Raw genomic sequence first — 13004 nt, 5'->3', positions numbered from 1 at the left:
GACACATGAACCACTGTGTAGTTATTCCACGTGCACTCTTCAAGTTAATTTTATATGAATTTGAAGCTCTAACTATCATTTAAATTATTAACATGCGCGGATCGATTTTTTTGTGTCACGAGAGTTGTAATGATATCACGCAAACTGTTTATATTATATCAGTTTTATTAAAATGAATCATTTAACCAAAATATTCGTTTAATTATTATCTACCCTCGTTTATTCATTTAATCGTTATTGATTTAAAACTCAGAAATTTTAAATTATACATTATGCAAACAAAATATATAGGTATGATTGTCTCTTCATCGATCGAGTACTGAGAAATATTCTTGGCAAGTTCAAAAATTATCGGTCGATGTTCGAATATAGGTAGTATAAAATCAAACACAAAATTCTTACATTTTAACTTAAATTATACCTGTTTATGAACGTCTTTATACGGCTACACTTCAACGTGCAAGAGCGTGCAGATAATGATTGCCTATTATGGCATTTATTCGCCCAATTGTCTGTCGGAGATATATATAAAAGATCCAATTTCTATCCAACACATGTTTATTTGTAAAAAAACTGCATTTGAAATAATATGGAAGGTAAGATTTTTCTGCACTTTTTTCTTGGAAACAAATCGTGTTCTTTTTAGATATGTTGGGTGAAGATAACATCATTAGAGGATGTGATCTCCAGTTTGAGCCCAATCCAGGAGGTTTAGGTGTTGAACTTTTCCAAAAAATGAAGAAGAATAAATATTATACAGCTCAAGTAAACTTTTTTTTTGTTTATATAATACCGGGAATTTCATATAACTCGCAATATCGCATTCATATATTGCGTAATCATAGTTACGAAACTACTATGCACTTGCACTGTCCTACATAAAATGCAACATAGCTTAATAGTACAGACACGGGTAGTTTAGCAAAGGAAAAGTTTTGCTTGGAAAAACGTGACGTCTTTGTGATAACCCTAAGTTTTCTGCCTTATTAAGAGACGCACGGCTAAACCCGAATGTTTCTGGTTCTAGGTCTAGTGTTAGTTCTAGTTTTAGTTCAATAAAAATATGCAACATACTGATATCTTATGTTAACTAGTGCTACCTACTACAGTCACTAGAACTAATATTAGACCTAGAACAAGAAATTTCTAAGAAAATATATTTTTATATATTGCATTTTAAGTGAAATTCCCTGTATATTTATCTCTTGGTATCATGTTTGAAGATTGATCTTAAGGTCAAGTTCGAGATCACACTTAGGTTCAGAGGGAGCCGCTTTTACCATGTCTCTTTGTGGCCTGCATTAACTAAATTACTAAAATAAGCATCTAATCATGGTCTTTAAAACAAGTTGGGAATTAAATTGATTACTTAATATTTTCAGTTTTAGAACATAAACTAAAGTTGGTCATCGGATTGCATTTGCTATGATGGAGTAAGGAAAGTAGGATTATTTTTGATGTGATTTTGTCTGTGTGTATGTAATGAACTTCGATGAAGTTGTAGTTGGCGACAGCGAGGTTATCTGGTTCTTATTTATTTATTTTAAAAGTTGATTACAAAAAGTACACTGAATCTAATACTATACTAGACTGAAAATAATATTTGTTGAGTGCATAATTTTATACCATGATTAGAAAAGAATCCCAATCAAGTTATGCTTTATAATTTGTTAAGAACTATCATGCAGATGCCATTTAGTATCTGAATTCACTATGAGGCGATACAACACTTCTCCTTCACGGTCATTTCTGAGCACACTGTATATAAAGCTATATCCTAAGCATGGTTAAATGATTCTATAAATGTTCCGTTGTAGCGAATCTTGGACTTTGCGTAGTAACTCAGAAATATACTGTGCACATTATATTGACCTGATTGGTGAACTGGCAGTGAAACTTCTGAGAAATGCTTCTCAAGACCTATGATGGTTTGACATCTGATATTGATATGGATCTTGGTCTGCCGGATTATGTCGTATTAAAGGTTCTTTTTCTGAAGAATTCCCAGTTACCATTTAGCAAGAAATTTCTTCATAGAATAAAAATTATTCTCCATTTTACTTTTGCTGGACTGGTGGGACTTTAAGACCTCTCCTTCCTCTTGGTTTTGCTACACCCTTCTTCACTTGTACTCAGATTTCAGATCGGGGGAGAACAGTCGTGCAATAAATTTTATACCCCCTTCTATCATCGTTTCTTCTCATTTAATTCTTACTCAACTGCTTCTCACTTTTAATCTAATCCTAGTATTTCTCGGAAAATTTGCCCCAAAACATTTTTCAACTCTTGGTTGACCTTCTTTCCGATATGCTGATGTCAGTTCGATTACTAACATCCTGTTTATGGCCTGCATAATACTTTTCTCTCTTCATTTTGCTCAATAATGAACTCTGAAAGCTCTTGAGAACTCTCTCCACGCTTCCAAGATTACTATTCTTGTTTTATTTTACATCTTGACGATTTAGGCTACATTTTCCTCCAATTTGGTATTCTCAAATCAACGCCATGCAACATGGCCATCCACTCTCAGAGCACTATCACAGAAGATACTCCGTAGCATTAGATCCTATATGAATGTTGGGGCTAATTCCAGTTTTTTCTGCTGAGGACAAAGATTTCCTTATTTACTAGATATGTCTTCACTGTTTTCACCAAGTACTCTTTGGTACTCCACTCCCTTAGTGCTTTTGTAATCCTCATCTAAGAAATCGAGATATAGGCATTGAAGGAGTGCAATTACACAAAGCTCTTGATGTGTGTAACTCTTTGTTGTGAAAATTTTTACTATTTTTTTGTTTTCTGGAGGTAAAGGCTAATTAAGGTTGAATGGAATAATCTGAAGCCATAATGGTCTTCAAGTAACATTCTTTTTCTTTCCATTTGCAGCATTGACTGGCAATCTCTCTCCATTATTATTGCATTAGTTTCTTGCTTACAATTTCTTAAGCTTTCACTCAATTCACTCCATTCAGGAGCTCTTTGGAAAGTTATATGCATTTAGCTATTAGCTTGCTTTAATTTCATGCCGAAGATTTTTTTCACATTCCTATTCATCTGCTTCAGCTTTTCTAAGGATATCGTTGCATCTAATTGCAATATAACTTATCACCCTTTTGCTTAGTGCTGACCTGGTCAGAATTACTTAACAATTCATTTGCCACACCTAAGTGATGCTGATTCAGTCAGTCTATTTCCATTTTTCCTGCAGACTGATGAAACTCTTCGACATCATTTTTCTTTCAACATCTCTTTTAAATTTTTTTTAATTTAATCTTGATATCGGATAAACTTGTAGAATATCGCAGTTTTTATTTTTAGATTTGTGCATTAACAGGACACAGAGATACATACGGATCATTATTACAAAGATCGATAAGAACGGCAATTGAAATGCAAAATCGCGGAGTAACCCGAGAAGATGTAATAGCTTTATGCACCTACAACCAATTAAACAGCGCCGTACCTTACGTTGCGACATTTTTGGTAGGGGCAAAAGTCGCGGCTTTGGATCCAACGATTTCCTTTGAAGACACAAAGCATTTAATTAATCAAGTTTGCCCAAAATTGGTTTTTGTCGTTCCCGAATGTAAGGACATGTACGAAGATGTTATCTCAGAGTTAGCTCTAAAAACGCAAATAATCGTTTTTAATGATGCGAGTGATTACGATTCGATTTCGTTTTTTTTAAAGCCAAAAGAAGCAGAAAACGATTTTAGGCCTGTCATTGCTAGTAGTATTCATGATACGGCTATTATATTCTTTAGTAGTGGTACCACTGGGTTGGCAAAAGGAATTTGTATTAATCATTATACGATTATGGGTCAAGCGGTTAATATTAGGTTATTTTTTATTTGAATTTGTTTTCGTTTAATTATTTCAAAGTGTTTTAGCGTTTCTGGATTAATAAGTAACGTGGTTTGTTCTTTTGCAACGTTTTATTGGATTTCGTCGGCGATGATTTTCGTCCAAACCGTAATGAAAGGCCATACAAGACTTATTTGTAAATCTTTCACGCCGAAAGACGCTTGGGAATTAATTGAAAAATACAAAGTGACTCAAATGTTTGTAGCTCCAAGCCAAGCAATGGCAATGATGAAACATGGAAAACCAGAAGGATTAAATACAGCAACTCTTTACGATTTGATGGTTGGTGGCGGCCCAATGTCGTCTGAAAACATGATGGCATTCAAAGATTTATTTCCCGGTACAAACGTTGGTTTAGTTTATGGTCAAACTGAAGTAGCTGGGTTAATAACCATTTTTAAGCCGGCTGTAAGAAAAGACATTATTTTAATGCATAGCAAACCATCATCTTCAGGTCGACCAAGTTTTGGAATGTGGTTCAAAGTGATCGATTTAGAAACTGAAGAGGTTTTAGGTCCAAATCGACGTGGTGAACTTCGAGTAAAAACTAAAATGCAACTTAACGGTTATTATAATATACCATCTGATGGTATTTGGGATGAAGATGGTTGGTTGAAAACTGGCGATGTTTGTTATTACGACGAAGATCTTTGCTTTTACATTGTCGATCGCATCAAAGAGATGATGAAGTATCAATCTTGGCATATTCCTCCAGCTTTATTAGAAGGTGTGTTACAACAACATCCCGCCGTGCGAACAGCTGTCGTGTTTGGTGTTCCGCATGATGAAGATGGTGAACATCCAATGGCTGTAGTTGTTTTAATGCCAGATTGTCAAGATGTTCGTGAAGAAGAATTGGTGGAATTCGTAAATTGTAGAGTGGATAATAGACAGAAAATTCGTGCTGGAATTCGATTTATGGATAGTATTCCTTTAACACCTTCTGGGAAAGTTAAAAGAAAAGCTTTAAAAGATTTTGTTTTGGAAGAAATGAAATATAGAATTTAGTATAATGATTGTTTATACTTTAATATATTGATAAAATTGTGTTATTTATTGTCAACCCGATTTCAATAAGTACACAATAACAATGATAATTTTAAATAAATAATACAAAATCAAAGCGTTTACATTGTTGATTGATAACTTTCTCTTCCCGATATAAATAGCGTTTTATTCTTCCAGTTATCATTTCTGTGATGGTTTTTATTTGTGTTTGAGTGACTTTGTGGTTATAATGATTAAAGACAGTAAGAAAATAATTCTTTATGAAAACTACAAATTAATTTTAATTAGTTTTAGATGAAACGATTTCTTCTGTTGAAGATAACATCATTAAAACGCACGATAACGATGCGAAATATCATCCTGATGGTTTAGGAGATTATTTTTATAATTTAATGTTAAATAACTCATCAAAAATTGCTCAAATTGATGGATTAACTGATGAAATTCAAACATACGAGGATCTCCTTTCAAAATGTATAAAAACTTCGAAAGCGATGTTAAATCTTGGTATTCTTCCGGGAGATTTAATAACTCCATTAACACACAATCACCTTGATTCTTGTATACCTTTTATATCATCTTTATTCACGGGAACGCTTAGCGCTCCTTTAGATCTTCACATGCCGCAGGATGAAATGAAAAGTTTGCTTGATAAATTTCAATCGAAAATTATATTTTGTTCGGAAGAAGCCGAGATATTTTTGGAACCAAAAATTAAAGAATGGGGGATTAAATCTAAAATAATTGTTTTTGGAAAAAGTAAAAATAATATGAATTTTGAGGAATTTTTGGATTCCGCTATGGATGATAGAAATTTTGAAGTTTATAAAGTTGGAAGTCTTTCGGATTCTGCATATATAACTTTAACGGGGGGAAGTACAGGAAATCATAAAGCAGCATGTATAAGTCATTTAAGTTTGTTTAATTTCATCTACTCATTTTCGTAAGTATTGTTGTTGTATATCGATCATTGAGGTTATTTTTAAATAAGATTACTTTTAAATACAGATAAAACATATATAAAACAACTTGTTGGTTAGGCAACACTATCAACTGTGGTTAACATACAACAATATCTTCGTATATTTAATATTTTGGGTTACACGAATACCTTTTGATTTATTAAAAGCAATTACAAACTTTTCAGAGATTTGATAATACATAAATTAATGAATATAAAGAAGGTTTAGATGACATTTTAATTGCTATGATATCTTTAAGAGCAAAAAACAATGGGAAATGGTCAAAGCTGTATTTGTTGTATATGAGATGTAATCAATCCCAAATACATTGTCTTATAGTGAGACTTTTTCCAATGACTATTATTTACTAGGAGTCACTTCATTTTCTTAATCTTTAGATCGGAATTGATTCATTACCAAGAATTCTTGTAATATTCTTGGGTTAAATCACTTCTTGTAGGTTTAGAGATGTACTTAACAGCTAAGCTTTTTAAACTTTTAATCAAGCTACCAATTACATTCGGTATAAAGGGAAGGTTAACAAACCTAGATGACCCCCTGCGTCATCTTCGCAATCTGGAAGATGAGTCATAGACCAATTTTGTTGAGATGAATTAGATCTGGATCTGGGTTGAAAGTTTTTAAGAAACCACTTTAATGACGAATTAATGTTGAAACCCTGAATTCTAAGTCCAAAATACGCAAAACTCTATTTTTCATTTCTTTTAAGGCGTTAGCTTTAGTTGGTACAGGACAACAAGAAAATAAATTAATGAGTCGTCAGGAATAGATCGATTTTCTACATATTAGTTTAAGAGGACATTATGATTCGATTTGATTCACCCTTAATACCAACCTGTTTCCTACATATTTCCAGTAATACTCAACGACCCTGAGAGATTTCAGTGTGAGATTGAATTAAGTTCTAATCAGCTTTCAGCCATTCTATAAACAGATTAGAGGGTATGTTGGGGATGAGGGAGACAATATCTAACGGAATAAGAACATAGTGGGGAGTAACAAATCGTCTTTGTATATTTTTGGAATCCCATAGATAAGTCTTCTCTTAGCAATGCCTACTCTGCTATTGGCAGTATTTAGTCTTTTGTACGGAGTAATCAGTTTTCTGTTAGAAGTATCTAGTCTTCTGCGAAGAATAAGTAGTCTTCTATAACCAGTATTGACTATTCTGGAAGCAGTAGGTAGTCTACAAGTAATACCTAGTCTTCTATTAACATTGTTCACTCCTCTATCAGCAGCATGTAGTACTCTGTTAAGAGTATTTAGTATTCTATAAGCGGCATCTATTCTTCTATTAGCCGTATTTAGTCTTCCATTAATAACACGTATTCCTCAGCTAGCAGTATCTAGTCCTCTGCTTGCAGTATCTGGGATTTAATTAGTAGTGTCTAGTTTTTATTAGGATTATCTAGTTTTTGCAAGCAGTAGTCGTCTATTAGCTGTACGTCCGGTGCAGAATTGTTTATTGTTAAAGTAGCCGAGTACCATGCACTAATTTTTAACAACGTGGTAAGTCGATGAGACATACAGTTTTCTTGCAATTCCTTTTCGAATCATTCAAAGGGCTTCAGTACAAAGAACGGTTGGGTTCGCAAAGTCAAATTTATGGTCTGTGGCGGCGTGATGTTCATCCAATACAATCCAATAAGATTTTTTCAAAGTTTATTCCATTATGGTCTCAAGATCCTTAATTTTAAACTGTCGTGATGCCATCATATACCTAATATTGATGAACCCCAACAACATTAGAGAGAGTAAGGTCCTTTAACGTACACACGTAGAAACACACCTTAAAGGTGTATTTAGCAAATTAGATAGGGTAAATAGAGGAGGAGGATCTTCATAATCTGCGAGATAAGTCTTAGAACAATTTAGTTGAGATAGATTAGATTTGAGAATGTATAAATGATTATAGGAACCCTGAATTCTGAGTCCTAAATAGGCAAAACCCTATCTTTATACTTTTCAAGGCGTTAACTTTAATTAGTACAGAACGACTATAGAAACAATTAATGGATCGCCCAGAGAGATCGGTATTCTATTCCAGGAAGTGTTGGTTCGATTCAGTCGCAATACCAAATGTATATGAGGGTTGATGAAATTAAATTACTTTGTAGAAGCAGCAACCTTTCAAAATTCAACAAATGACTTACCATATATTTATGGAAGAATGGCAATTAAAAAGAGGGGACAGGAATTCAACAACGCAGTAGAAAATTTATAACAATATTCGTTGAAATGAGGCTGAGTGATATAATGTTATGGCTTGTTAGGAAAAGTATGTGGTAAGCTCACAAACAAGATAATCGGTGCCAGGAACACTTCTAGTCTTTTATTAACAATGTCTGTTTTGCTATTAGCAATATTTAGTGTTCTGTTAGCAGGTTCTAGTCTCCTGTAAGGAGCAAATAATTTTCTGCCAACAGTATCTGGTATTCTGCAAGGGGTAATTAGTCTTCTATAACCAGTATTTAGACTTCTATAGACTTGGTCGTCTATAACTTCATACCCTGTACACGCTGTGATAAAACAATGCTTACAACCCATTCGTTAGGCTTTTAGGCAAATGCAGTAGATCATCTCTCCAGGCTAAATTGACTGTAGATTCAATAGGAATTAAATTAACAGGAAAACTCAAATTGCTATATTCCCCTTGCAGTTGGGTAATATCAATATGGCAACATGCGATTCTTGTTGAAATAAAACTATTTTATTAGATTTTTTTATTTTTTTATTAGATAGGTTATGAGTCCTATACTTTGGCATATCCCTATTCAAATTAGACCAAAAAGATTTAGAACTGCTTTCATCGCTACATATAACTTCACATAAGAAGATTCTTAAGGGTACTTACCTTTATACTGACGTTACCTACTAAAAAGTTGATTTATTTGCTTTGTAAATAATATACACGTGCTTGCCACGTATCATTAACGTTTTGGTGCTAACACCGACATTTAGTGGCGATTTAGACGAAACTTACTCAATTGCGGCGTTTTGCCCAGCGCGGCATATTTCCCCACTTTACTCTATTAGTCTTCTATTAGCATTATTTAGCCTTCCATTAGCAATATATAGTCTTCTGCAAGCAGTATCTTGTCTTTTACGTCGAGTTTCTCTATTAACATTATTTACTATTTTTCAAGCAATGTCTAATATTCTATTTGCCGAATTTAGTCTTCCATTAGCAACACGTAGTTCTCTTCTAGCAGGATCTAGTCCTCTGCCAGCAATATCTGGCCTTTTATTAGCAGTGTCTAATCTTCATTGCCAATATTTACATTTTTGCAAGCAGTAGCTGGTCTCCTATTAGCAGTGCCTACTCTGCCAATAGCGGTATCTAGTCTTCTGCTAGTAGCACAACTTTTTACTGGGCATGAAAATTTGTACTTATAGATATTTCTCTTCGCATCGTCTTATCGCATCGTTCAATGAACACTGAATGTTGGACATATACCTAAATGTCGCGTTGCGCAACCTTGACCAAACTGTGCCTAAAAGATTTTTAATGCGGACAATATTATTTATCTACTAAAACCTTCTGAAGTGAAAATTGTTGCCAACTTTTTCCAATATTGTTGTTATGTAATCTAAAGTTTGTAGAACATTCTTTTTTCTTATGAAGCAGTAACCTCAATGACGTTGTTATTGGTTGTATTTTTAAACTTAATTTATTTTTTTTAGATACGCATCTGAAACAAACACAACCATAATATCATACTCTCCATTATTATGGTTAGCAGCATCAATTAACATATGTCGTTCAATAAATTTTGGATACTCCCGATTAATTTTGCCAAAATTCGACCCGAATAGTTTTTTTAACACTATTTCAAAGTACAACATCCGCAATTTAGTTTTGTCAGTTTCTTGTATAACCCAATTATTAAAAGTGGGTGTACCCAAAGAATTAGATTTATCATTTATTCAAACGCTTCGTTACATTGGAAGTCCGTTGTCTAAAGGATTTGTTGGACAATTGAAAAAAATGCTGCCAAATGTAATCATAGTTTCGGCTTATGGTCAAAGCGAGGTTGGTGGATTTTTAACAAATTTTGATTGGGGGAAATATCCTGATTATTATAACAAAAAAGGATTTAGTGTTGGAAGACCTATGAAAGGGATAACGTATAAAATAGTCGATATAAATACCGGTGAAACACTCGGTCCAAACAAACCAGGCCATCTTTTAGTCAAAACCAAATTTGAAATGAACGGTTATTTTAAAACCGATTCTTCACACATTTACGATGAAAACGGTTGGTTAAAGACTGGCGATGTTTTATATTACGACGACGATTATTTTTTTTATTTCGTCGATCGCATCAAAGAAATGATTCGTTATAAATCATGGGCTATATCTCCGCATTATTTGGAAGGGATTTTGGGTAACCATCCTTCAGTTGAAAACGTTTTTGTTACTGGAGTTCCTCATGATGAAGATGGGGATCATCCCGTTGGAGCTGTTGTTTTAAAAGACGGTGATAATGTTGAGGGGGGAGATTTGGAAAAATTTGTTAATGAAAGAGTTGATGAAACAAGAAAGATTCGTGGTGGTGTTTGGGTTGTTGATAAAGATTTTATACCATATTCTGCAACGGGAAAAATACAACGATATGAATGTAGAAGAAAATTATTAGAAGTGATAAAATTAAATCCGAAGAAAAATTGAGGGATAATTATTTTATTGGTAAGATGAAATTATAAAGAAAATTATATAATATTAAAAATGACCTTCAATTGCAGCTTTTCTAACGATATTTCTTGGAATTTTTCCTGTGGGGGTCTTCGGGAATTCTTCAACAATTCTTAATCCACCTCTTAATTTCTCTCTATCCAAAACCCTTTCATTTACAAAATGTATTAACTCATCTTCATCGGTATTTTCAAATCCTTTCTTTAAAGTAACAACTGCCATTGGTAAATCTCCGTCGATTGGATCTGGAATTCCAACAACCACAGCTTCCTTTACTGCGGGATGTTGAAGAATTACGCCTTCAACTGAAGCGGGAACAATATGCCAAGATTTATATTTAAACATATCTTTAATCCTATCACATATATAAAAATAATTGTTTTTATCATAATACCCCACATCCCCCGTTTTAACGAAATCTTCATTATCGAAAGCATCCGAAGAATTTTTTTTGAAATATTCTTTAAAATGATAACTACTATATATTCGGATTTCTCCTTGTTGGTTTGGCCCAAGAACCTCTTCGGTTTCAGGATCGACTACTTTAACTATAAATCCTGGAATGGGTAATCCTGTACTTGCTGGATATTTTTTGGCTTCGGAGTAAGCAGTTTTAGGGAAAACCAAAACGTATCCGCATGCTTCAGTTAAACCATACGCTGAAAGAATTGCTGCTCTTGGAAGTAATTGCCTACATCTCTCCATGTGTCCAGTTGTCAACCTACCACCAGCGGCTGCAATAAACTTTAACGAATTTAAATTGTATTTTGTAACGTTTTCTTGGTTAAATTCGTAAACTAAAGTTGGGGATAATAACGCAAAATTAATCTGTAACGGAAATTAATAAATAATTTTGAATAATTTTAGGTGAAAAGTTACTTTGTATTGTTCGACTGCTTTGAAGAATGAATCAATGCTATATCTTGATAGGATTACTTTATGACCTTTATTTAAAATAATTGATATTGTTACCAGCATTGCCGATATCCAATAAAAAGATGTTGCGTGAAATCCAATTGTATCGCTTAAACAATATTCTCTGCAAAAAAAAACATCATGATAAAATGAATTAAGAAATAATCGCTGACGATAATTTTAGAATTACGTAAATTTAATTAATCATAAAAAAACGCGACCATCTTATCTCGTTTAATGTTTTTATACTTTACTCCCTTTACATAAAAAATACAAATAAAGATAAAACTTACTCCGCAGCTAACACGGATGTTAATATACTTTCGGCAGACATAGAGATTCCTTTTGGCATTCCCGTTGTTCCGCTACTAAACATAATTAAAGCAGCTTTATTGCGATCTTCAATCGGTTTTGGTCTAAAATTATTTTCATTGGGATTTGGTTTTGTGAAGTTATCAAAAGAATCCTCGCCGATGTGTTCTCCCATAACAATAATTTTCGGGGTAAATAAAAATTCTTTTTCGGCGGTGGTTATTAAATCTAATGCGGAATCTTGTACGAAAATCATTTTTGGTTCGATTAAATTCATCAAATACACCACATCTCGTACGGATTGGCTTGGATCTAAAGCCGCTACGGATGCGTTGAGGAGATGAGCCGCGAAAATTGGGATGCAACAATCTAAAGTGTTTCCGGAACAGAGTACGATTACATCGTCTTCAGTGACACCTTGAGTTTTCATTTCTAAAGCGACGCGAATTGATCGTTTTAAAACGTTTTCGTAAGTCTCAGATTTTCCAGTTAAACCATCAATTTGGAAGATTCTGTCGCCATTCTCAGTAAATTTATCAAATATGAAACAACCAAATCCATCTTTTCCGATATGTTTATTAAATTCGGGGCCATAAACGTAATTGTTTTTAGTTTTTGAACCGAAATTCTCTAAGAAAATAAAAAATAATAACAAAGAAATTGAAATAAACCTGTTTTGACTTACCCATTTTGAATGTTCTTTAAACAATGCTGTAAAGTGACCGCTTAAGATTTAATTTATACCTACTGATAAGAAATTAAAATTAACTATTTTTTATTTATTGTGCACGAAGTTGAATTTAAGCACATTTTTTTCGACCTTCTTCGTTAGCAGCTCGATTAATTATCAGACTTTGTGCACTATACCCATATGCCTTATATAGCAATTGTTGCGCATTCGTTCATTATTTACCACTTAAAGTAAGATGAACTAAACGTGCATTTAATATATTTTTATGGGTTATTGAGCAATTCGTTGAAATGACAAACACTATTATCTTATAATAGAAAAATTACTGTTATACTTATAGCATACCGGATAAGTACAAAGTCCCGGAACATGACATTTCTCAATCTGCTTTATTCTGCATCCAATAAAATAGAATGACATAGATTTTAATTTTTTTATTTTATTATTATAATTAAATTTGAACTTGAATAATATTTTGTTTACATAATATTGATTATAGAGAATGTGAAAGATAATGATGAACCTACTTTACTTT

The 13004-nt window shown here is 33.3% G+C and overlaps 3 protein-coding genes across 3 annotated transcripts; 2 read left to right on the top strand and 1 right to left on the bottom strand.

The window, feature by feature from the left end:
- The first annotated feature begins 343 nt into the window (after positions 1-343).
- Positions 344-4987, top strand: LOC111421114 (luciferin 4-monooxygenase-like). Its single transcript, XM_023054251.2, has 4 exons — positions 344-596; positions 647-765; positions 3319-3839; positions 3891-4987. The coding sequence occupies exons 1-4, from the start codon at positions 590-592 to the stop codon at positions 4870-4872; spliced, it is 1629 nt and encodes a 542-aa protein (XP_022910019.2). The 5' UTR covers positions 344-589; the 3' UTR covers positions 4873-4987.
- Positions 4988-5030: 43 nt separating this feature from the next.
- LOC111421120 (luciferin 4-monooxygenase-like) lies at positions 5031-10927 on the top strand. Its single transcript, XM_023054259.2, has 4 exons — positions 5031-5114; positions 5161-5815; positions 9540-10545; positions 10602-10927. Exons 1-3 carry the CDS (start codon positions 5102-5104, stop codon positions 10525-10527), a joined length of 1656 nt encoding a protein of 551 aa, XP_022910027.2. The 5' UTR covers positions 5031-5101; the 3' UTR covers positions 10528-10545; positions 10602-10927.
- On the bottom strand, positions 10524-12555 carry LOC111421121 (luciferin 4-monooxygenase-like). Its single transcript, XM_023054261.2, has 4 exons — positions 12464-12555; positions 11760-12408; positions 11431-11590; positions 10524-11379 (listed from the first exon to the last, which is right to left on the bottom strand). Exons 1-4 carry the CDS (start codon positions 12465-12467, stop codon positions 10579-10581), a joined length of 1614 nt encoding a protein of 537 aa, XP_022910029.2. The 5' UTR covers positions 12468-12555; the 3' UTR covers positions 10524-10578.
- Between the last annotated feature and the right edge of the window lie 449 nt (positions 12556-13004).

This window comes from Onthophagus taurus, chromosome 1 (assembly GCF_036711975.1).
Source record: "Onthophagus taurus isolate NC chromosome 1, IU_Otau_3.0, whole genome shotgun sequence".
Taxonomy (NCBI): Eukaryota; Metazoa; Arthropoda; class Insecta; order Coleoptera; family Scarabaeidae; genus Onthophagus; species Onthophagus taurus.
Note: the sequence above shows the minus strand (reverse complement) of the source record. Positions and strands in the feature narration are given on the sequence as shown.